The sequence below is a fragment of the Copadichromis virginalis genome, linkage group LG23 (genome assembly GCF_057382275.1).
Source record: "Copadichromis virginalis isolate Kocher_CV1m ecotype Utaka linkage group LG23, C_Virginalis_male_GT1.1, whole genome shotgun sequence".
Lineage (NCBI taxonomy): Eukaryota > Metazoa > Chordata > Actinopteri > Cichliformes > Cichlidae > Copadichromis > Copadichromis virginalis.
This window is the reverse complement of record NC_140639.1, coordinates 21,235,966-21,260,635: the sequence shown is the minus strand read 5'-3', so window position 1 is coordinate 21,260,635 and position 24,670 is coordinate 21,235,966. Positions and strand designations below refer to the sequence as shown.

At 43.4% G+C, this 24,670-nt stretch overlaps 1 protein-coding gene across 5 annotated transcripts in view; it reads left to right on the top strand.

Moving 5' to 3' along the window:
• agap1 (ArfGAP with GTPase domain, ankyrin repeat and PH domain 1) overlaps positions 1 to 24,670 on the top strand; it is a 189,483-nt gene that overhangs the window by 35,651 nt on the left and 129,162 nt on the right. For 2 of the 5 annotated variants that reach the window (XM_085448186.1, XM_085448189.1), the window contains exon 1: positions 13,152 to 15,107. The exons of 2 other annotated variants lie outside the window; for them this stretch is intronic. In XM_085448186.1, coding sequence (XP_085304312.1) covers positions 13,967 to 15,107 — 1,141 coding nt within the window. In that variant the 5' untranslated portion in view covers positions 13,152 to 13,966. Of the gene's footprint in view, positions 1 to 13,151; positions 15,108 to 24,670 lie in introns of those variants that run through there. One more of the 5 variants, XM_085448185.1, reaches the window with a different exon arrangement.

Sequence of the window (24,670 nt, the reverse complement as noted above, 5' to 3'; positions counted from 1 at the left end):
GTGCAGATAAACACTCTGATGAAAGATCAGTCAGCTGAAAGCTGGACAGCAGGTGGCAGCAGTGAGCTGCGGTGCGTTCGGTATGGGAGGAATGCTGGGAATTTTCTGTGTGTGTGTGTTTGGGTCGATGTGTGTGGGCACAGAGTGTGTAGATACTGAGAGTTTAACAGACACCCAGAAATCAAAGGTTCAAGTCCTCAAGTAATCTTATATTTCTGGTATTTAAAGTAATTTATTACTGAAAAATATGTCACTGTACTCAAAGAAAGCACGTTTTAGTTTTGCTGTACTTAACAGAGTTGGGATATTTTCCTACAGGGATACTTTAATAAAGATCTAAGGGTTATTTTGATTGGCTAATCAATTAATGTTGGGCTCTATAAACAAAAAACAATAATCCAGAAAGACCTGATCAGATGTCTTGTTTTGTCCCAAATCCAAAATGCTTTAATTCTCAATTTCTTTTGTGTAAAACTAATAAAAATGTAAACATTTCATATCTGAAAACCTGTAAAGACAAAAGTTTGATGAATTGTTTTTGCTTATATTAATGTTTAATTGTGTCAGGGTTCCTGTACCAAAGACTTATGGGCAAAAGGGCATTTGTTGCTTTTAAATAAAAGGGAAGTAGGACTTTCCCTGTTACTTTGTCAGACATTGCAGTGCAAATCTGAAAATACAGTGGCCTGGATGCTTAGACCAGATGTACCAAATGTGAGTGCAGTGCTTATGAAGCATGGTAAATTTTGTACAGACAGTTTTTCAAACATTGAATGGGAATCAGTTCACTGCAGTCCTAAACAATGGTCCAGACCTCTGAAAATGTCTATGTTTGAATGCAAAGTTCCAGTGGGTTAGCCTACCCAGAACACATGCTGTCAAGGACCTGTTGGTTTTAATGTTCAGCTGGAGAAACAAACCAGTCCCTAATTAATAGTTGTCTTTGTTCAGTCGTTGCTTTTATGAAGTTGGTTTTACATTTTCACTCCAAGTGGAATCTACACCGAGCTTTGGGGATCCTAAAGTTTAAAGAAAAAAAAGTTAAAATGTGCATTAAATAATCCTGTAATATTTTTCTAGTAGTTTTCTTATAATGCTCATGCATCAACTTTTCAGGGAAAATAGGGTAAATTCATGTATGAATACTTGGTGTTGTGATCTTTTGACACTTCTGAGCAGAATTTTGTGAAATTTGGTGGAAAGGTTGAGGAAGATCCCATTAAAGAGACTAGATTCTTTAAATTTGCAACATAGTTCACTGGCTTTTGTAAATTATCCCTGTGTACTTATTAGTATTTCATGTGTATGTATTTTTGTAACTCTTTCCACACAAGAGTAAAAAATACTAACTGTGAAGAGCCCTGTGTGTATTTGATGTCTGCAGGGAAACTATCTGACTGTCTAATTATGTAAAAATGTTGTCACCAGGCAGAAATGTTGCCCTAAAAGTTGCTGAATTAATCAACTGTTCTGCTGCTGCTGTTAATCTGACGGGATCACAGTTTTCTGATGCACGGTGCTCTGTGATTGGTGGGAACCAATTAGCTGCCTGTGATCCCTGTCACTAACACACACACACACACACACACACACACACACACACACACACACACACACACACACACACACGGGACTATTCACAGGCTCTGAATAATTAATGGCTCCCCCTCTCTACTTTCTAATGATGCCTCTAGGGCATTTATTACATATGTATGTGCATGTGTGCATGTTATGTATGTGCCTCATGATGCACAGCACACACTCACACGCACACACTTCCTGTGTGACATTTTCTCAGAGAATCGCGAGCACGTCTCCAGAGTCTCTGCTGAATTTCTGCAGCACACACTCGCAGCGTGATGAAGAAATGATCTCTTCTCTTATGTAACTTATCAGATCAATCAGGAGTTAAATGTCGTTAAGTGTTTGAAAGGGGCAACAATCAACAGAAACACCTTTTTCACTGTTTAAATAGTTCAGCTTTCTAATTGTAGCGTTACTTTCAGTCTCAAAACCTTTAACTTACATTTCAAATATTGGACTTCCCACTTTAAATTTTTCCTTTTTTAACATTTCAACATTTTCAAGTCAAAATATTTAAACCTTTACCTCGTGAAAAGTGAGGGCATTTCTTTTATGATATTTAAGCTTTCCCCCCAAAATAATTATATTTTTCTGTCTGAAATGTTTTGATGTTCATGTAAATATGTCATCATTGATAAAAAGAAAACACTTTTGATGGATCGGACATGGATTTCTGCAGGCTCTTAACTCAAACCAGTTCTTCATTCCCATCCCAAACCTCAACATAAAGAAAGAAACCACCAGATCTTATTCTTTGGGAACTTTTTCACATTTTAACTTAAAAAAAAGAATATCAAAATAATTGCAAGATTGTCAATTAGCAGGACTGAGCCTTTCATGTAGAGACATCTGGTGATATTTTATTATATTTTATTGGTTTTTGTATTCATTTGTCATTCATGTCTTTAATCTAAGAAAATGATTCAGAGGACATCACTTTGGTTCTTTTTTGTCATTTTGAGTTATTGTTGTGGACCAACGGATCATCAATAAATAGTGGTTACAGCTTTTCTTAATAGCTGAAGATATTTTCCACTTCTTATGCCAGTTTCCACCTGCTCCTCTTCTCTTTATCTGGGATTAGTGCTGCCCCCTTCTCCTCCTACTCTTTGCTTCCTGGCCATGAACCAATCACCGGCCTCGTTGTAATGCAGCATAACTTCAGCCCAGTGTCTGGTCGAGCAGCTATTGTAACCAGATTAAAACACATTATGTGCAGTAGCTTGTGTGCACTCAAACCTCTCGTGGGATTATTGGACATCAGCTGTTTGCAGCCCCCGATCACTCCCTCACACTTACACACACTTGAAGGTGTGTGTTTCAGTTGTGATTTTTAGTTGTTTTCAGATATTCACGAATTCTTAATCAGCTGGGCTCCATCTGTGCTGCAGCAGCATCCCGTTTCGCTGCCAGTTTTATGCTGTTTATTGTTTTGTTTTTCCTTAAACATCTGCTGGTCATATCGGATGCATTTTTCTCATCGTTTTCCGTCTCTTTAATGTTCATTTTGCTCTTTTGTTTATAAGAAGTTGGAAAATCCCTCAAAAACAAACCATAATTAAGCCAGTTTTTCTTCTTTTTTTAAATTTTGACTTATTTTTTAAGCTTTAAAATACTATTAAGCCAAAGTATTGGTCTGTCGTTGTTCTATAGCCTCTTGTCAAAACAAAAAAAGGTGATCTTTTAACTTAAAAGTGATTAAGTAGTCAATTTCACCCCATTTTGTAAATTCAGATTAATTCATTTTACAGCACTACTTTCTGTTATTATAATGTTCCTTATTGTCGTCTTTGTATCCCACCAAAGTTGGAGCTTAACATGGACTTCACCAAACATATTGTTAAGTCCAGTTTTGAACCTTCTGTAGCTTTATAGCCACCACCATTTCTCCTTTGTGGAGCCACAAGTGATCATATATGTGTAGGACTGAATTGTCACGTAACTTAAACTAGTCTATTTAGGATGCTGCATCCGGAGCACAGACTTATTGGACTGTCTGTTAGTATAATTAACCGCACAATAAGCCAAATTACTTGTCAGACAACTGGATTCAAAAGTGCTCCAGAAGGGACAGACCAAACATACACTTTGACGTTACGCTGATGACATGATTCAGCTTATTACCAAATCCCACAAATCGGTTCAAACGTGGTCCAGGTCTATTTCTGTAAGTCAAGGAGGCCATGCCCTTAATAATAGAAACTGTTAACCTTAATACAGTTATAAAAAGCTTCACTCACTATATAGTTGTTATGAAGGGGAAAATTTGAAAGTTTGATGGACACACTCACCATTGGAGCCAGCCTCTAGTGGACATTAGAGGAACTGCAGTTTTTGTCTTTTTAATGAGAAAGCGTTTATGAGTAAAAGCACAGGGATGAATGCTCGTGTATATGATTCGATGTCAAAGACCACCGTAGCTTTTTAATGGTTTGAGGTTGGTAACCACATGATCCTCATGTCTGTTGGAGAGAAGCTGCCCTATGTGTCTGCACATGCTCAGTGAGCAAACACACACACACACACACCCTTCAGGTGCCAAGCCAGCCGTGCATCGCCCGGCCCCCTCCCATCCCCTCTCATTGCCCCTCCATTTGCATCTCCATGGCAACAGACTGGGCGTCTGGAGCGTGGGGTGGGGCAGGTTTCTCTTCCCTCTCCTTATCTCCACATTCACTCATCTCCATTTTTGATTTGCATAAATCTGTTCAAGGTCACCTGTGCGATGGGAGTTTATGTGTGTTTGGTTTCCTAATGATGTGGGAACCAAAGAAAGGAAATCCCCACACATCATTAAAGCCGAGAGGGCAGGGTCTACACACGAGTGCCTGATAATGTCATACATCATATTTAAAAGCATTTAGTGTTCAGAATCATTTTGTTTCAGAGTCAAAACTGTTTCCTGACAGCTGGGGACGCCCCCGTTTCTTTGTAGTGAGGTTGTATCAGAATCTGAGCCACTGTCTGTGTGTTATGTGCAGTAGGTGGCACTAGAGTAAGCCTCCAAGGAGCACAGGTCTGGCATCAATAAAAAAAATCAACATGGCTTAAGTGGATGTTCTGTTTTGATCAGTTTCACCAATTTCTTTGCTCTTTCTGACAAGAAAGTGAAGCCGCTCCTCTCCACCAGACTCCATTCACAAAAACAGGAATTTTGCCTCACAACAGAATTTGTTTGCCTACTTTTGCCTTGATTGTTTAGTTGGTTAAATTGTATGAACTTGGGGTTATAAAGAGTTAGTTTGGATCTGAATAAAGGGGTCAAAAACAAAAATCACACAGCAGCTCCTGTTTTCTGTGAGGAAAAATCAGTTTTTGTGAATGAAGTCTGGTAGGTATGAATAGTGTAATTTTTTAAAAAAAAATTCTCGTGTGTTATTTGTGTGAACTTGTGTATGTACCTCCACAGTTGTTCTTATTATTCAAACATATTGTTATTATTAACATTCAAACTTAATGAAAGAAAACTGAAATCTGCAACACAACACGCTGACCTGATTTATTTCTCCAGATGTCTCCACATGTGCAAAACATCATTGTAATTTGTGTGACTAATGCAGTTTATCCCTTTTTACTGAAGCATGTTGTGACTGTTTCTCTTCTCTCTCCTCATGTCCTCCTGATGTTGGCTCACCTGTCCACCTCCTCCAATCACAGGTAAGAGAAGTAACGCTGCGTTTAGTTGTTGGTCGCCTCTGTAGCCTAAAACAGGACAATGTCTCCTTTATTTGCTGTTTGACCTTTGACCTCTGTGCTGTTGAGTCATTAGATTTTAGCTGTTGAAGCTGAGTTGGCTTCTTTAAGTGAAGCATGTTTATGAGTGTGCAGATGTGCAGCACCTCCTTTTCCTCTTCCTTCCTCCTCCCAGAGGGGGACACTCCCTGCCTGCTCCCCCCTTTCTCTCCCTCCTCCTCCGCCCCCCTCTGCTAACTGACCCATTTTCCCCCGTCTCCAGGGGTTGAGGGAGAACGTGAGGCAGTAGGTGGAAGGGAGGGTGTTGTACCTCCCACTGCTCCCTAAGTCTTTGATGCAGAAGAAAAACCCTGAACTCCTGCAGGATGAGGAAGATGAGCGTGTGTGTGTGTGTCATGTTTGATTAGAGTGCTCCCCGCTGGGTGTTTGCTAAACATGATTGTCACAGGAGCTCGTCTTTAACCTGTTGTCAGGAAGTGTAAAACTAATGTTCTTTTACTGGCTTTTTCACACAAATACAAATACACCAGTGATTTTCCCCATCATTGCAGACCTGATTGTTTGCGTTAAAGGTATAGTCAAATATATTTTAAGGTTATTTAACAGGAAGAAAAAAGGATACTGTACTCATAAATGTACTGTACTGTACTCAGTGGTAACAACAGCTGCCTTACTGACAGAAAAGTTCAGGATGTCCTCACTAACGTGACTAATGGTGATTTGACTAATGGCTGTCATTAGTCAGATGATCTTCTCTGACTAATTGACCTGCGTCAGACTTCTGTTACAAAGTTGTACTCCGTCTTTCAGACTAAATACAGGTGGAGGCTCTTCACCCAGTATTGACAGCTGAGGTAAACAGCAGGCTTACAGTCTTCTACTGAGATGGGAAAAGCTATGGTGTACAGTCTAAATTTAATGTTTTTGGGGATGTTTTGTCCCACAGCAACAGGAAGAGTAAGAAAACAGAACTGCAAACGATCGTCTACAGACTGTAACTTTAACAGGTTTCTATCCGACTGGAACCTATGTGTACCTACAAACTCCTAGTTATTATTATTATTATTGTTATAAAGAATACTCAAGAGTTATTGTTGAAAACTTTTGACACTGTGCCCATTTTTGTTTACATTTTCACTCTGTAGGTTTTGGGGGGCTGAAGGCACCCCGGTGTAAATTAAATTCTACGTACAGGAACTTTGGGGGCGGGCCGAGCAGCTCTGAATATTAGTTGTGAGTGTTCAAAGATGTTCATCAGCCTTTTATGAATGCGAGATGTTTCCTTGGAGACAAAAATAGAATGATGGAAATAGGGCTGCTCAATTAATCGAATTTTAATCACGATTACGATCTGGGCTTTCAACGATCATTAAAAATGACTGAGCCGATTATTAGCCCCTCCCTCATTTATCCGCGACACCTTAAAGGCCGGTCCGTGAAAATATTGTCGGGCATAAACCGTCCGTGGCGCAAAAAAGGTTGGAGACCGCTGATTAAGAGGACCCGAGGGAAGCTCGGAAAGCTAAGCAGAAGTTATTTGGAGAGTGACTGCCGTTGGTTGAAAAGAGAGTTTAAAAAAAAAAAAACTTCAGTGGTGTTGCGCACTATTTTATATTATTTTTTTAAAGTCATTGTTAACCCTTTAAAGCCGGTCAGAGCACCATGCTCCGTTTTGCGTAACTATTGTTAAATCCCTGTAGAACCTGAACCGTGTAAGCTAGCGCAATAATTTGTTTTGCATATGAAACCGGAGGAGTTGTACTTACATCTGATGCCATCAGCTTGTCCTCGGTCACGGTTTCCTTCCACATATAGCTTTGCAAAAATTGCATAAAAAGCGCTTGCAGGAACAAAAACATAATATTCCAGAAACAGGCTTTGCCGTTCCTATCAGCTGTTCGTAACACTTCCCACAGTGAAATGATGCACATGCTGTTTTCTTTGCAAATTTGCATCATAGGATTGTTTTTTGTTTTTCCTGCAGTATATAAAAATTGCTGTATCTCCAAAATAAAACTATGAAGACACTCAAAATAAATTTCCTGTGGTGGGAAACTATTTTTTGCAACTTTATTGTATTTAACGTTTTGAGGGATAAACCTCTTAAATTTCTCCAAGTAGAAATATATGTAAACAAAACAAAAGCGATTTTCAAATTTTTTTGTAGTTTATTGCACTTTTTTGCAATTTATGTAATTACTATGGACTTAATGCATACATATTATTAAAATATGGGCTATAACAGTTGTATTGATGTATAGCAACTTGAAATGCTCCCACAAATGGCACTACAGCATGTAAAAAAAATAATATAAGCTCTGGCGGACTTGGTTCTATAGTAGGTCTTAAAGGGTTAAATAAATATCGTCAAATAATCGTGATCTCAATTTCAGTGAAAATAATCGTGATTATCATTTTTGCCATAATCGAGCAGCCCTAGATGGAAATATTAAAACTGATTGAATGCAGGTTTAATTTAAACAGCTATGTTATTGATTTTTATTCACGGTAAACCGTTTTTATACGCTTCATCGGCTCTTCTCTGACAGTTTAAAATAATTCGTCAAGCTGAAATCCTCCACCACAGTTCAACATATATTTGCAGTTTGATGAGATCTGTCTAGCGTTGCGTATCGAGTAAACGTCTCCGGCTGTTTTGGTCATTTTAACACGTTTTAAGGGCCGAGCAGTTAATCCCAGAAACGGCAGACTCGACTCCAGATACAGAGGTGTGTGTTTCTCCCTCGTGGTGGTGCGGCGTGTCAGACACGCTTTGGCAGTGTCTGCAGAGCTGCATACATATTTCATGTGAGGCAGCCAGAGCGTGCCGACACAGCAGATGGATGCTGGGATGGTCAGTCAGCAGATACACACCACCTCTCTCTCTCTTAGTTTACCTCTGAGCTCGCCTGTTCCTGATGTATTGATCAGTATCAGTGCTTTAAAATGAGCCTTGTTTTATAACTTTATATAGATTTATGCATCTGTACTCGTGTAATGCTCGCTGAGACCCAAAGTGACTGAAGTGACTGGCCTGTAAACAGATCAGAGTCTATTCATAGTAGATTCAAATGACTGCTATTAGTTATAAAGTATATTATTAAGACTTCTTCACACTAGACTCTAGTGTGTTTATGTAAAACCCATAAAATAAATGGCCTGATTTTGCATGTGTGGGTGTTTATGTCATTTCAGGATCAAGAGCTGGAAATATGATCCACAGAAAGATTAATTCAAACCTTTTCAGTGTTGCTTAATCGTCTCTGTTAAAGGGCGTCTGCATGCATTTAGAATTGAAACATCTAAATGTAAGTAAATCTAAAACTAATATATCTTGAAAGGACTCCGGCAGGGTTTAGCTTTGGCCTTTATTAAACTGTAAATAGTTGCAGGATATCAGTGAGGAGTATTTTCCCAATAATCCCAATAATCATGAGGGCAGTTGCTCAAAATCCCTTTTTAGAGAGCGAGGTTGGACGGGTTACATCGGCACTCACTGTATCTCCAAAGGCCTCAGAGAAAACTAAACATGTGTTGAGTCTATATTAAAGATAACCTATAGCTGTCATCCTGTTTCTAAGCCACTAAAATAAAGAAGATAAAGTGAAATTTGCCTTGAAGAAAGAGACAAAAAAAGAAAAAGAAAAAGAAGAAAGAGGCTTGTTTCCCCAATGTTGCTCCCAAACCATAAGGAAGATGTGAATTTAAGATCTGTTGAAAACCGAGGAAAAAGACGCGTGTATAGTGTCTTAGGAGCAGTAACGTGTTTCTGAAGAGGTGATTTCTATTCATTCAAGGCTTCAAATGTTATTTTAAGGCTTTTCCTTTGCCTTAAATGCAGCAGCAGAGCTGTTTCCAGACACTTCTTGGTAATCCCATTTAACAGCCATGTCTCCATCTTTTCCTCCATCGGTTTTCAGTCTCCACCTGCCGGCTGCAGTTGACCCCCGGTTAATCCCGCTGTGCTCGCAGATCACCATTTCAAATATCCAGCTGCTTTGTGTCTCCTTCTATAAACCTCGCCGCAGTGACCCTCTCTGATGTGGCGGTGTTTGTCCACGCTCTTGCCGGGGTTGGGTGCTGCAGGGCCCGATAAGGGCAGTGGCGGCGGCGGGGTCCCCAGAGAGCCAGATTAAAGCTTAAAGGACAGGTTAAAGCTCTGCAGACCTCTGCGGACACTTAGATTCCAACGTTACTGCAAACAGCCTGCACCAGGAAGCTTAAACTCACAGGAAAATGAGAAATAACCTTCCTCAAAGTGCGCCGGCTATAAATCCCTCTCACTGGTATCTGTCAGAGGTCAGGACCCCACACGGGGTCACCAGATAAATCTGGGAGGTCACGAGATGATTAACGAGAGGAAAGAGAAAACAAATCCTCACACACACACAAAAAGCTAACAGCTCATTTTGGAGGACGTCGAGATAAAGCAGCCTCTTACCGCAGACAGCTCTGATCTGTTTCTGATCGAGCTGATCGATTGGAATTAACACAGCACTGATTTTGACGAGACCTTGTCATTTTCCTGACCAAAAGCACCCACCATCAAAGTGCCCTTGAGCACTCTTTTACCTGCAGAGGGTAGAAAAAGACACTCCCCCCCCCCCAATAATTTCAGTCTTTGTTTGCTTTCTGCTGCAGATTTTACCTTTTAAGAGGGAGGGCGCCCTCACAGGGAGAGCGCCTCACTGTGTTTGTACCAGTTAGTGAGCCAGCAACCTAAAGCCTTTAAAACCTATTAATTTGAAAGCTGCATTAGTTTCTGGACTTGATTTTCTTCCTCATTAAAGTCTTAGAAACTCACGTTAGTGTTCTAGGGTTAGAAAATTATATATTATGGAAGAAAAACCGGTGAGTTAGGTTTGGGTTAAAATGCATTGGTTGCCATGTCTTTTAAAGATTGGTTGCCATGAGGACCCCTCCAAAGACGTTCTATTCTGCGCACAAAATATCTGAATATGTGGATTAAGGTTGTTGAGCATCAGTCTAAATGGAGAAGCTCAATTCTGCTGCTTGTATCCTCGACCTGATGGGCGAGGGAAGGACTGTAGATCGACCAATAAGTCGACAGATTCAGCTCCATCTTCACCACAACAGATTACTACACTAATATACTTACTGTTGAAATACACTACTTACACATTTGTGCTCATGGACCCAAAAAACGTGATGTTTTGTGTCCATGAACTGAAGCTCTCATGTCCAGACCAAGGTCTGACCTCATGGTTGCCCGATTGGACGAATAAATTGATTGCAGGTGTTGAGCTGAGCTGTACACAGACTCCAGGACACAGACTGTCCCTCAGGACAAGTCGCTGTTTTTTTTTCCGGTTTGAGAACCAAACCTTCAGAAACACGAGGACTCGCTGACAAACATGCAGAGGACGGTTTTCATGTCTCCACCTGCCGTGACAGACTCCGCCGCCGGAGTCAGGAGCTGCATTGGTGGCTGTGACATCACTCGAGTTATCTCACGTCTGAGTCCGAGGCTGCTGCGGGATGAAAGGCTGCGAGGTGTGTTTGATGTCACGGAGGGGCAGCGTGCGTTGGCGTGTAATTTGCCATCTCGGCGTGGAGTTTGCTTCCACCATCCCCTTCCTCACCTTGATGCACAATGTTTCCAGCTTCGTGTGACAACGGCAGCCTTTACCCATCTCCGTCCAGCTGTTTCCACCTGTGCTTGAGCGGCAGCGACCCTCTCCGTACTTCTGTCGTCAGGTGGAGGTGCGTTTGATGTTCGGTGTCTCGTTTGGGGGGGGGAGAGAGCACATTAACTACCTTTATGTGCTTCCCAATCGAAAAGTGGAAGGAGAAAGTTGCCCTCAGCTGCTCGTCTAATCTCGATTAATCCCACTAATCATCCACCTGACGGTGAGGAAGAGGAGGGTGAGTTAATCCTCCCCCGCACTCCTCCTCCTCGGAGATGAAGGGAGGCACTTCAGAGATGAGAAGTCGTGATGAAAGAAAGCGCTGAGAGAACAAGTTTCCACTCAGGATTTCGCTTTAATTTAGAAACTGATCAAAGAGGCGCAGGTCACGTGACAAACAGCAACCGCAGACCCACTTCTCACTTCCACCTTAAATATTTCAAAGTTGGAGCGGTGATGAAGCTGCACATGCTCATAGTGACACTGGGTCTAAACACAAGAGGACCCCCCTAAACACAGCATATGTGTAATCTTTGCTGTGAGGTACCTGAAGCTAAACAATGTTTTTAAGGTGGATTTATTCTTTCAATCTGCTCTTTAACAGCCCAGAAGCTCGCAGCTTCATATTGTTCCAGTGTGCAGATCTAAGGAAGCCACTTTTCCATCTTTTTCGTGTCCTCATAACTTCATAGGTTGGGAGATATCCAGCCTAAAGGCAGAATCACTTCCTCAACTTCACTAAGGCGGAACTCCTTAGTGTGTTATTACTGCGATCATCAGCATGAGCCCGGTGTTTCAGGGACTGTAAAACAGGAGGGAGAAACTCAGATCTATGTTGGAATCTAGTGGTTCCTCTGGAGATGGAGACCTCTTTCAGACTTTTCAGTTTCTGCGTCTTTATTTTTATGTTTCTTGCTTACTGTTTGGGATTAAATCAGTGCACACTCAGGTTCAGTTAAACATCACTTAAATGTTTGTGTGTATTCCACCATCAGAAGCTCCTCAGCTCCTCTTTCTGCTGCTTCTTCCACCTCAAATTTGATTTTGTGCCCCTGTGGGTGCAGCTTTTGCCTCCATGGCTGCCCGGGAGGCTTCAAAGAGCTTGACAGACAGAGAGGAGAAAGAGGAGGCTCCACCCCTGCTTTAGAGGAGGCGGTGCAGACGGTAAAACCAGAGCTGGAGTTTGCTCTCGCGTGACCCCGCTACTGCCCAGCTGACTTACATGTAGATCAGAGCAGGAAGTAAAGCCACAGCTTAGGGTCATCAGGTCCTCAGCATTTATTTTAGGAAAGTTTCCAGCCTGCTGAAGGGAGAAACCTGCTCCAGAATATAAAATCCATGCTTCAGTGTCCAAAGTTGGAAGACTGAAACTGCCAGAAAAGGGAAAAAAATTATCAAAATAATAATAAATAATAGATAATAGATAATTAAAAAACAAAATAATTGCAAGTATATATGTGTATATGTATATGTATGTATATGTGTATATGTATATGTATGTATATGTGTGCGTGTGCGTATTCTAATTCATTATTCATTGTTGCAAAAAGGGGGCTGTACTTCAAAAGGTTATGTAAATAAAAGAAAAAAGGGAAGAAAATCTAAATTTAAACAGGAAGGTAAATAAATGCAGGTATTATTTAAAATGAAACGCATACAGGAGCAAACCAAATCGGAAGCATTCATTTATGTGAAATTTGATAAATTAATTAATAGCCATGAATGTTTTTTAATTTTTTGTTGTTGTTGCATTTATATTTGTTATTTATATATTCATTAACACATTTATTTTTTTTATTTTAGTACTTTTGGTCCTCCATAAGAAAATCTTAATGCCATCCTGTTTGTTTTTCATATTGCAGGACAAAAGAATTGTATTACAAAAATAGAGATAAACAAGCTTCAATGGACAAACCAATAAAATAAACACAAAAGTAAAATAGTGAATAAGTGAATTAACACCTAAAATGTCAATTAGTATATTTTTTATGAATAAGCTGTTGCATATATATATTTTATTACTTCATTCTTTCTTTCTAATTTGGGATTTTCAGTCCTCCTTAAATGTGTTTGAATGAGTGAATAAATAAACTGTTTGCACTTAGTTTTTCTTTAAATTGGAATTTAATTTAATTCAATTTTTTGGTTTGTTTTTATTTTGGCAGCTTCAGGCCTCCATATATTTTAGCCATAGTGAGGAGAAAAGTGTCCTTCTCAGTGTTGGTGCCGCTAACAGAGCTTCTAAAATAGCCCAGGCTCTGCTGTAAGAGTAAATAATAAACACGTGGTTTAACACTCCGGCTCCTGTGAGGTCTCCGCACCGTGTTTCCCCATCATCCTTTGCTGCTGCCGCTGGCCGGTGTTCAGTGTGTGTCTGTGTGTGTGGAGCGGAGATCGCTCAGAGTGCAGCGGAGGACGGTGCGGTGGCTGTCCGGTCCGGTGTTTACTGTCGGCGGGTTAAAGTGTGAGCGGAGGTCCGGATCTTCAGCTGGAAATTCAGCGGCATTTGGAGCACAAGTGAAGCGGGTTTGAGGAGCGAGAGGCCCGGCTGGCTGCTGCGCGGCGCTGCGGGGGATGTGCGCACACAATGGGAGACCGTCCGGGACTCGAACAGCGTCTCCCCGCCCGGCTTGGTTTGTAAAGACACCGGAGCTGGAGCCGGGACTCAGCGCGGAGTGAGGACCTCCTCTGACCGGGCAGGACGCCTAAGACACCGGGAGGAGCTCAGCTGCGAGCCCCGTGGGAGCCGCGGAGGACGCGCCTGTGTGTCGTGAATCCCGCTGGGATGAACCCCGAGTGTCTCCTGCGTTCCAAACCGCTGTTTACACATCTGGATGAAGAGGAAAGCCTGGGTTTGGAGCTGGTTTATGGAGTTAATGCATGTTAGTTTACTGGATTTACCCGCAGACCCATCAGCAGCCTGCAGAGGTTAGTGCTCAGAGGATAAAACTAAAGGAGCAGTTCACAGTTTCTCTTTGAATCCGAATATTTTAAAGTAAAGGAGCAGTTCACAGTTTCTCACATGAGCTTTGAAGGAGGCGATGTACCTGCTGGACAGTAGCAGCTCTGAGAGGATGGAGAGAGGAGCTCCTCAGAGAAAGACTGTGTACCGGATCTCACTCACGCTGGTGAAGAGGGAGAGCTTAGAGGATGAGGACTCGGTGCCCCGGCGGGCAGAGAACCCAAAGGTGGGCGCCTTCAGGCATGAGGGGTCGGCAGAGGTGCAGCGGGGAGGTCTGCTGGAGCAGCTGAAGGAGGTGGAGGACGAGTCGGAGGATTTCTCCTCTTCCCACGGCTACATGCGGAACTTTAGGACGTTCAGCACGGGCCAGCTGGAGCTCGGCAGGCTGAAGATCTGCCGGAAGCAGCTGCTGCAGCGGGGCGCCAAGGCCACCAGTCCGCTGGCGGAGCCCGGGCAGGAGGACGGAGGCGAGCGGGAGGTGGAGGAAGCACCACAGGCGCTGGTGGAGAACGGTGGTGTTGGCGAGAAGAAGAAGAAGCTCCTGAAGGCGAAGAGCGTGGAGGAGCAGAGCTCGGAGCCCGTGAGCAGCGTCGGGAAGCTGGCCCACTCTAAAAGTAACGGGGCGCCGTCCACAGAAGGCCCCCCGGAGACTCCACCTCCTCTGAAGCGCCCACCCGGACTGCTGCGCCGCAGCTTCAGCTTCAGGCACTGGAGCGGTGGTGAGCTGCTGCGCCTGCGGGCGCTCTCCAAAGACAAACACCACAGCAGCTCCGGCTGCATTGGCCAGGACGCCGCAAAGAATGACGAGCCGGCTGCGCCGCTCCCCACAGCCCGCCTCCTCGACCCCACCAGAGAGAAGAGCAGGACACTGGAGGTCGGCGCCGTCCTCAACAAGACAGACTCCATGTCCGAGCTGAGCCGCTGGGAGAGGGCGCAAGGCAGCAAGAACCGCACACTGGACAACAGCGACCTGCTCCGGCTGGCGGAAGAGAAGGACGCTGCCGGGGCAGCAGGTGGAGGCTTCCTGCTGCGGGGAGGTGGGGGACGCTCCAGCGAGCGGCGCCTGGTTCGCTTCTTCAGCGGGATCTTCTCCAGGAGGGACGGTGCTTCCACGTCCACGCCGGTGGGGAGCCCTAGCACCAACAGGTCGCTGCGCCGCAGCCGGAGGACGGCGCTGTCGCAGTCCAGCACGGAGAGCATGAACGGAGGCAGCGCTGACGGTAAACACGTGACCACAAGGGTTTGAGTGTGTGGATGTTTGAGTGTGAAGTGTGTGTTTGTTTTAAACAGCAGGGTGGTGTTTGGTTGAGACTCTGCTGCTGTTTGTCTTTCATTACTCGGAGCTCAGCAAATTCAACACGAGGCAGAGCGCCATCACCTCCATCCAAAGCATGGTGAGACAGAAGCCAATGAAGGGTTAAAAATGTCAGACAGGAAGTAGGAACAGGGAGCAGTTTGACTTTTATCTGCAGCATCCTCTTTCCATGGAGAGGGGACGAGTGGAAAACATGACAGATGAGAGGAAGTGCATTAGTTGTTGTTCTCACAGATGGATGTTTTCTCCATCAGCCTCTGTCCTCTGCAGAGGAACCTTAAAGGCTCCATAAATGAGTCCGTGCAGGACCACAAAGACTAAACACAGAAACAAACACATAAAGCAGAAATCATTTGTAGCTGTCTCGGCTGATGCAAGGTTTGTTTAGAGGCTTTTATTCTGAAGGAGCTCTGTTTTGTCCTGTTCTTAGGGTCTCTGTGACCTTTCCACAGGCGTTGGGTTCTGCAGGTCTCTCAGAGGTGGACTAACAGGTTTAGAGTCTGATCACACAGAGGAGGTGGGGGTGGGTGGATGGTTGTGGTGGTGCAGGGCATGGCTTCACATGTTTGAGATTCCTGAGGCGTTAACCCCCCCAACCCAGCGAGCTGCTAGATGACGGCGTCTGGCAGGTAAGCTGTTGTTTCTGCAGACGACCCGTTTGTCCTGAGAGAAGTCCTGAAACTGGAGGCTGAAGTGTGGCTGTTCACACCTTCAGCAGTGTGGGAAAACCTTTCAAATTAAAATAACTAAAGGCAGCAGAACAATTAAATGCTGCTTTTCTCATTGTTCCCTCACATTTTGCAGATTAATCAAGAAAATATCTGTCAGCCTGATTTCTTACTTTGTTACTTTTTCTCTTTCATGTTCACACTGACCAAGAAAACCTCAGCAGGGAGGCCTTTATTTTGAAGTTCAACGTTCAACTTCTGTTTCTTTTGGTTTTTGAATGACTTGATTCTCTCTTCTGGCAGCGCGTTCAAAGGTTTACGCCTCCGCAAGACGAAGGCAAGCCAGGCTTTTAACTCTTAGTTTGAAGGCACAAAGCATCGCGTTTAAAATGCTGCGGCGCATTTTAACAACGGCTCCTCACCGCAGAGCGCACACACTCTTACGGCTTGTGTTTAACATGCTGCACGCGGCTTTCAGGCCAGCGTTCTGTCAGTTTTGAAGTTTAAAAAAAAAAGGCTCAGTGTTCCTATCAGAAACACCGCCGCGCTTTGGTGCTCATATTGGTTGTTTAGCATGCCGTGCTACACAGTAATATTAACAAATTAATTTTATTTATATAACACCAAATCACAACAACAGTTGCCTCAAGGCGCTTTATATTGTAGGTAAAGACCATTCAATAATAACGGAGAAAACTCCAACAATCACATAACCACTTGTGAGTAAGTGCTTTGGCAACTGTAGGAAGGAAAAAACTCCCTTTTAACAGGAAGAAACCCCCAGCAGAAGCAGCCTCAGGGAGTGGCTGGATGATGATGATGATACTAATAATAATAATAACCAGGAACGGCGCATTTAAAGAAAATAATCTGTGTTGTTTAATCAAATCACTTTTATTGTCACATCACATGTGCAGGTACATTGGTACAGTACATGTGAGTGAAATTCTTGTGTGCGAGCTTCACAAGCAACAGAGTTGTGCAAAATACAATAATGTAAACAAGCAAAATACAAGAATGGCTACATCTGAAACTAATAAATATATGTACAATATATAATAGTATATGCATTTCTGGATGTGTATACTAAATATTTTTCTGTGTGTGTGTGTGTGTGTGTGTGTGTGTGTGTGTGTGTGTGTGTAAGTGTAATTTGGCTAGACTCTTAGGTCTAAATGAGCTTCTAGCATCGACATACATGCTTCTCGTTGGGTGTTTGGCTTCATTAGCTCCACACTAATCATAATAACCAGAAGTGCTGTAAATGATTTAGAAAATGTTGTTGGGCTCTGCGCTCTTTTAGTCCATGTTTCGGTCTGTTTGAGGTATGAAATGTGGTGAAATGTCGACTTCACAAGCTCATGTTACCTTTTTTTAAGATTCCATGTTCTCCGTAGTAATCATTTTAATAAGAATAATAACTGTAATTAGTGTTTAATAGTTAGGAAATAATGTGTTTGGACGCTGTGAGCGACAGCTTCCTCGTCTTGCTCTGACGTGCCACTCTAATCTCTCTAGTCGATCAGTTTTTTCTTGTCATTTGACTCAACACCTGTATGCGCTTACCTCATCCTGCTGCTGCGTCCTGATTGGGTGATTTCAGAGCACCTACTCATCAGTGTACAGAGGGGAACTTTTTTTTTTTTTTCTGTCCGAGGCCAGGGATTGTTGTCTGATAAAGACGGCCCCTGACCTCGCTGTCTTAATGGACTCGACCGGTGTGTGTGTCTGTTGGGAGTAAATGTAGGGGAATGTGTGTGTGTGTGTGTGCGTGCGTGTGTGTGTTTGACCTACATCCGCAGCCATGCAGAAGTAATATGGGCTGTAAAAATGCACACACTCAGTCTTGGATGCCAATTACTGCGTCTACGTTTGCATCAATTTATCTGCTTTTTTCTTTATCTTCCCAACACACACACACACACACACACACACACACACACACACACACACACACACACACACACACACACTCGTGATTCTTCAGCAGCTGAAGCTCCTCCAGATGAGTCGAGCTGTTTCTCAGTTATAGCTTTGATCCTCCTCTCTGCTTTGCCTCCATACATAAACCTCTCACACACACACACACACACACACACACACACACACACACACACACACACACACACACACACACACACTCACTCACTACAATGGGTATAATAGGGAGAAAATCCTATTAGAGGAAATGCTGCAGCAGGGAGCAGAGATGGAGGGATGATGGAGAGATGACTCTTCTCCTTCCTTACTTCCTTCTCCTCATTTCTCCTTTTATTTTTATTTTTTTCCTTGCTCGTCTCCTTCTCTTTATTTGACATCATTTTCTGTTTCCTTCCTTAAAGTGTCACCTGTTCGCTATCCTAACTTTGCCTCGTTTGTTCTACATTTCTTCTCTTTCTGTAACTCCACTTCTTCTCCTTTCTTACTTTTCCTTACCTCGTTTTCTTTTCTTGTTTCCTTTTCTCCTTGCTAAATTCTCTCCTCCTTCATCCCTTCATTTCATCCTTCTTTTCTTTCTTCATTCCTTCACCTTTCCATCCTTCCTTGTTTCCTTCTGTCCTTGCATGCTAGTCTTGTGTGCTCCTAATTTAATTCCTTCTTGTTTCCTTAACTCCTCCTTGAATCTTTTTCTTTTTTCTTCCTTTCCTTAACTCTTATTTCTTGTTTCCTTTTTATCAATCTTCCCTTCATTGGGTCCTTATTTCCTTCTCTTTTTGCCTTATGTTTTTCATTCCTTTATCCCTCCATTTGTCTTTGCTTGACTCCTTTTCCCACCTAGCTTTCTTTCTTCGTTTGCCCAGTTTTTCCTTTTTTCTTTTAATTTCTTTCCTCAACTTTTTTTCAGGTCCTTTTTTTCTCCATCCTCTGGTCTGCTTGTTTCTTTCTCACTGCCTAATTTCCTTCATCTGCTCCTCTTTCCTTTCTTCTATTTATTGTGTCCTTGCTTTATTTTCTTTCCTTGCTTCCTTCCTTGTGTTCCTCTCCTTGATGAGTTTAGTGAACTCCAGACAGAAAGAAGATGTTAGATTTGATCCTGAAAGCTCCATTTACTCCATTTGTCCATGCTGAGGTCAGTTCGCAGGCCATTCAGTCTTTAAAGCTGGCTCAGTTTCTTCTCACTTAGGTCCAGTAAAGAGCATTATAGTCCATGATACAGCTACACAGAGCAGGTTTAATTTGAGTTTGTTCTGCAGAGCCGAGGAAGCAGAAGTGGGCCAGATGCTGTCCTGGTTCTGGGTCTCCGGCGGGGACTCTGGCTGTATCATTACTGCAGGCGGGTCAGGCCGGCGGAGTGTGGTGTGTTAAAATAACCGGACCCGAGTGTGACTTCAGGCCGCGGCCTGGAAACCATCAGCCTTCTTTATTTTTAACAGCACTCGCACCAGAGTCTGTGAGGAAAACTGCATTTAACAGACAGGACTCTCTGTGTTTCACAGCTGCAGAGACAAGCTCTTCCCTCTTTTCTCTGCAGTGTTTTTAAATAACTGCATAAGCATGTGACGGAGCTGTTCGCTCATTAAAGAGCTCGGAGACGCGTCGATGTTGTAACACTGTTTTCACTGCTAACCTTCAGTGTTAGAGCAGCGACGCCTTGGCCTTCTGCCGCTCCCTCCTCGCTGGCAGCGTATTAGCTGGCTGCTGTGTCGCCTCAGTGCTGGAGGTTGTTCAGGGGTCCTGCTTGTCCTCCTCCTCACTTCCTCTTCAGAGCCAAGTTGGCCCGTGTGGCGAGGCTTTGTGGCCTCTGTGAACAGAGCCGTGAAGCAGCACGGTCCACCTGTGTGCAATGAAAACCATTGATCACAGAGCTGACAGCTGATTTGTCATTGATTGTGTTAGTTTAAACCAGACGTGACCTGAAGGTCCTGCTGATGTTCACCACGTTTGCCTGGATCAATATCAGCCTGGTCTTTTCCTCACTGAGCAATATGACCTATTAACTTATTATCGGCATGGGATCAGCAGATACCAAAAGCTGAGGTGTTAGAGATGGAAAAAGTTGGAGCTTTGCATCCCTAACTTAAGCATATAAAGCCTCAAATGGTCCTGGGCCCGGTCACACTGCAGTCTTTATAAAATCTCGATTTATTTCTTACTAAATTTAATGTGGCCTTCGTCACTTTAATGGTCAATATAATAAACGTCTAGAGTCTAAGTGGTTAATAAAAGATCAGTAATGGTTTTCAAATGGACCAAAATCCAAAGGTCGTGGTGCTTGGTGTGTTCCTAATATTTTGGCTCTCTTGTATTTTAATAGATGATCATTTTGTGTTAGACTGCACACTCCTCAGGCTTCTTCATATCAGTTACTGGCTGACTGAGCTTAGCTTGTTTGTGTCCTGTAGTCCACGACTGGCCCAGTGACGTTGGCGTGCCGGTTGGAGTCCCACCCCTCCCCTCCCTGCAGCTTACAGCTCTTACATAAGGCTCAAATCCATCCGAGGACGCTCGCTGTTATGCTCTGAATCACCCCTCTGATACGCAGCATCAGCAGCAGAGCGAGCCAAAGTTGAGATGCATCCGGGACGGCGGTAACGCCTGATGTAACCACGCTGAAACAAACACCTCCTCCTCCGTTCTTTAGAGAACAAAGGGAGCAGAGCAGCCGAATTGATGAGCTAAAGATGCTAATAAACCTGGAATCAGTTTACAGACTGGTCTGTGACTCAGACCAGTTCTTTACTTCACCTCTCCCTCCAATGCTTTTTGTCTTGAGTTAAATTGGGACATTTTTTTTAGTCTTGGCACTAAAACGAAGAAAGTAAATAAAACCGTTTGGGTTCATTTTCATTAGTCTTCTATCTTCCTGTCAGAACACACCCAAAAATGTTGTTTCCTAAATTCAGTACAGCCTTAACAAACTGAAGTGGTTTCTGAAAGGATTCTTGTCAAACATTAATAAGCAAACAGATTTTTATTCTGCAGTCTGAATCCTCACGTCAGTTTAAAGTTTAGTGTCTGTATCTGATTGTTGCCTGATTGTGTGTAGTTTTCAGTAGCTAAAAATAAGAAAAGCCTAAAGATGAGTCATTTTGTAGACAGACAAGTGGATGTCGAGAGGGAAGCAGATTCACACATAAAGATGGAAACGTGGCTTTTTTGGCAGAGTGCAGAGTGTTTTGGCCTCTGTACAGAGTGACTCCTACACGTGGATTTCACTGATTGTTGCTGTGGATGATTGCTGATGGTTATTTGTGTGTTTCATCCTTTGGCTTTTCATTTTTGTGACAGATCCAGGAGAGAAGGACAAGTGCTGCCTAAGCAAAAACCTTAGACTGTGAGATTTCCATCAGTAATGGGAACATCTAAAAGTTCATGTGTACTGTAAGCCAATGCATACAGATTTAAGGTTTGACTCTCATCATCCACTGAAGCACAAACTGGGTGTCATCAGGACGCTACAACATAGTGCGAACACCATCCCCACAGACAGAGCGGTCAGGGAAGCAGAAGATTACATCAAGAAGGCCCTGAGTAAATGTGGTTATCCCAGCTGGACTTCTGTCAAAGCTGGGAAGGCGCCTAAAGAAAGGACAACTGCTGCCTAAGCGAAAACCTGTAGTGATCCCGAATGTGTCAGGAGTATAGGAACAGTTAAGACGCATTTTCTCTAAACACATTATGAGTTGATAGTCTAAATATTTTGTGGACATATATGTAGTCACTGATGATGAAAACATGAACAAGATCATGACTGCGTCTCCTAGAGTCTGCATTCCTGTACATCCAAACGGCGTGACCTTGGCCTAGATTACTTGAGTTTAGTCACCAATGGCGAACCCTTCCACACCTTTTTAAATGAATGAAAAACTACTCAGAGTTGGTAGGAGCAGGTCAGGGTGGCTGATGTGCGTGTTCAAAACACAATAACTCTCACCAGAGACCAATGCCTACATCCTGGTGTCCTTTCTGAGGTCCGGGCTGTAAAAGTGTCTCTGTGAAGGTTCGGAAAAGGCAGCGCTTTCATCATAACCTATTTGCAGTCCCATCAAGAGGATATTTTGGGGGGAAATGTAACCTTATGCTTTTTTTTTTTTGAGGAGATAGAGGTGAAGGAGGAGGACGTGAGGAGGCAGTGGGAAAAATCTGAGTGTAAGAACGTGTCAAAGTGTGTCAGAGTGAGCGTTAGATGAAGGCTGGAGCGCAGTTTAAGGCTGTTTGTTTCCAGGTGAAGTTCCTTCCCGCCCACACTTCTGTCTTTATTCTGCAGCCTCCGCCTGTAGTCTGGCTGATGGGGGTGAAGGTATTATGTTTGCTCTGACAGCGCTTCAGTTAAAGAGCTGTCTCACTGTAGAGAGCATTTCATTACAATGAGAATACTGATGCACTTCAGCCATTTAATACCTGCTGTAATCCTCGACTGCTAGACAAACATGTGGTGTGTTAATAGGCTCGAGTTACGTCTTTCCAGTCCTTATGTAAAGATTATTCAGGTAAACTGAAGCTACTGTAGTGTGTAAGATCAAACTGCTACTCCCCTTAATTAATGAGCAGCTTTTGTTAATGAAAGAACACTCGGAGCCTTTTACAGCCTCTCAGACGTGTTTGTTTCTGTTTTGGGGCCTAAATGCACAGACGCAGCATCGTTGCTCTGATTAAATGAACTCCTGACCATGAGTGTGTTTCAGAGTGTGTGTGCAGCAGTTTGTAGCCGGCGGTATGACGGCGGCTTTATTTGATTTGAGATGAGGATGAGAGCGGCCGGCGTGCTGCCAGCCAACCAGCACTCTGTGTGTGTGTGTGTGTGAGAGATATGGGGGATGGTTGTGTTGGACTGATTAAAAGGCTGATATTTGGGTCAGTGTGTGTTTGTGTTAAGCCGGTGACAGTGAGTCTGACGAGCACTGCTTATTGATATTGAGTCTATTAATGGACTCTGTTCATCGATTAGGACTTTATTTCACCGTTGATCGGCTCACCGATGACGCAGCTCCGCCTCACAGCTCACTCTCACTGTGTAAAGTTGCTTTTTAAATAATTAATTTACTTATATTTATGTAATAATTCTCCACAGTGGGTCTCTTGGTGATTTCCAAGGTTTCATGTTGGACATCTTCAGATTTTTGAGGTCCAAACTGACATTTATATTAAAATCAACCAACATATGATACTTCCATATCCTGTCTGATCTAAATGAATTCATTTCAGTGGTCACTGAGACATAAAAACTGCATTTATAGCACCAGAAAGCTTTATAACTGTCATCAGTCAGCCCTGAAAACAGCTGCTGGAGGCTTCTCTCCTTTAAATAATGCCTTTGTCCAACGAGACGTTGCAAGAACTTATTTTGGACATAATCTGGGCAGCTGAAGGTCAGATTGGAGGGAAGCCACATTTGTACTTGTAATTACTGACGTTTCATTGTTTCAAATCATTTCAGTTGATTTCAACCTTGTGTTTCTCCCAGTAACAAGTATAAACTGGAATGCAAACCTCTGTTGTGAAAGTTCAGAGAAACTAGGAGTGGTACAAATGTTTGTCAGCACAAGATCCCAAGATTTATACTTATATTCCTGGACGTGACACCCCTCCCCTCTTTTATCAGCAATTTCCATCAGTCTGGGCTCATATCTACTAGAAATGGAAGATTTTCCAGGTTTAAAGCATGAAGTCTAAATTTATACACAGAAGTTTCTTTTTCTGTCACACCTGAATCCCAGGGCCCACCAGCAGGAGCTAGAGGCACATTTTGTTTTATAGCCACAAGCTTTCCAACTTGCACAAACCTTCTGTGTGACGTGCAGAGATCAGATTTAACCTTTTAACCAAAATGAAATTGCTCGACACGTCTTATTTAAAAAATCTGCCATAAATAAACCATCAGCTGTAAAAAGATCCTGCAAAAAAGAAAGAATTTTGTGGACTTCGGTGCAGCTGAGAAGTCATGACTGACACAGCCAAGACCAACAGACCAAATCTGTGAATTTTCTGTGCACCAGGCTGTGTTTACACACTGTATTTTAAGGAGGTATTCAGAGGACGTGGAAGTGAGAACAGAGCAACTAAAACACCTTTTCCCCTTATTTGTTTGCATGAGCAACACTTTTTATCAATGAACTGAAGTTCTTCCAGTTTAGAGGGTGAAATGTTCACATTTGGAGGCTTAAGAGCCAGTGAACTCCTTCATGGTGTCTAAGCTGAGGGTCCGGGTTGTCCGAGTATCTTTGCTCTAACAGTGAAGGAAGTGCAGCAGGTGAACATCTGTGTGTCTGTGACTCACATGCAAAGGTTCGTAAGCATGTGATCAGACCACAAAGAGTCCGTTGGACAGTTTTGCATAATTTCCCTGCTGCCTCCTTTGAGCGCAGGTCAGACGAGACCCTTCACAGTGTCACTGTGCTCCTGCAGGAGCGATGCCGATGATTAGCTCGCTCTGCGTCTCCATTTCTCAGGCGTGAACACAGCTGCCCTGTCAGAAAGAAACACACCTGCAGGCGCTGCATCTCTGAGACTCGTTTCACTCCAAAGCCTTGCCGTTGGGTCCCCGTGCCAGCAGCTCCGCTATCGCCGTGGCAACTTCCTCTTTGCCCTCCTGTGGCCTGGGGGAACAGCTGAGCGAGTGGTAACACACAAAGCTCTCTGTTGTCCGAGGCTCTGCAGGTTTCCGTGCCCCGAGTGGAAACCTCTGTGTTTTAAACCCAGCTTCTCTGCGATGGATCTGCAGACCCCCCGTCCCCTCCCCATCCCCGCCATCTCAAACCCACTAATAACACCCCCAATGCAGCATTGGTACACAGAACTGAGCAGCTTTGACAAGTCTGAGGTCAGCGGAGGGGGCCGGGCTGTAAGTGTAGATGATAAT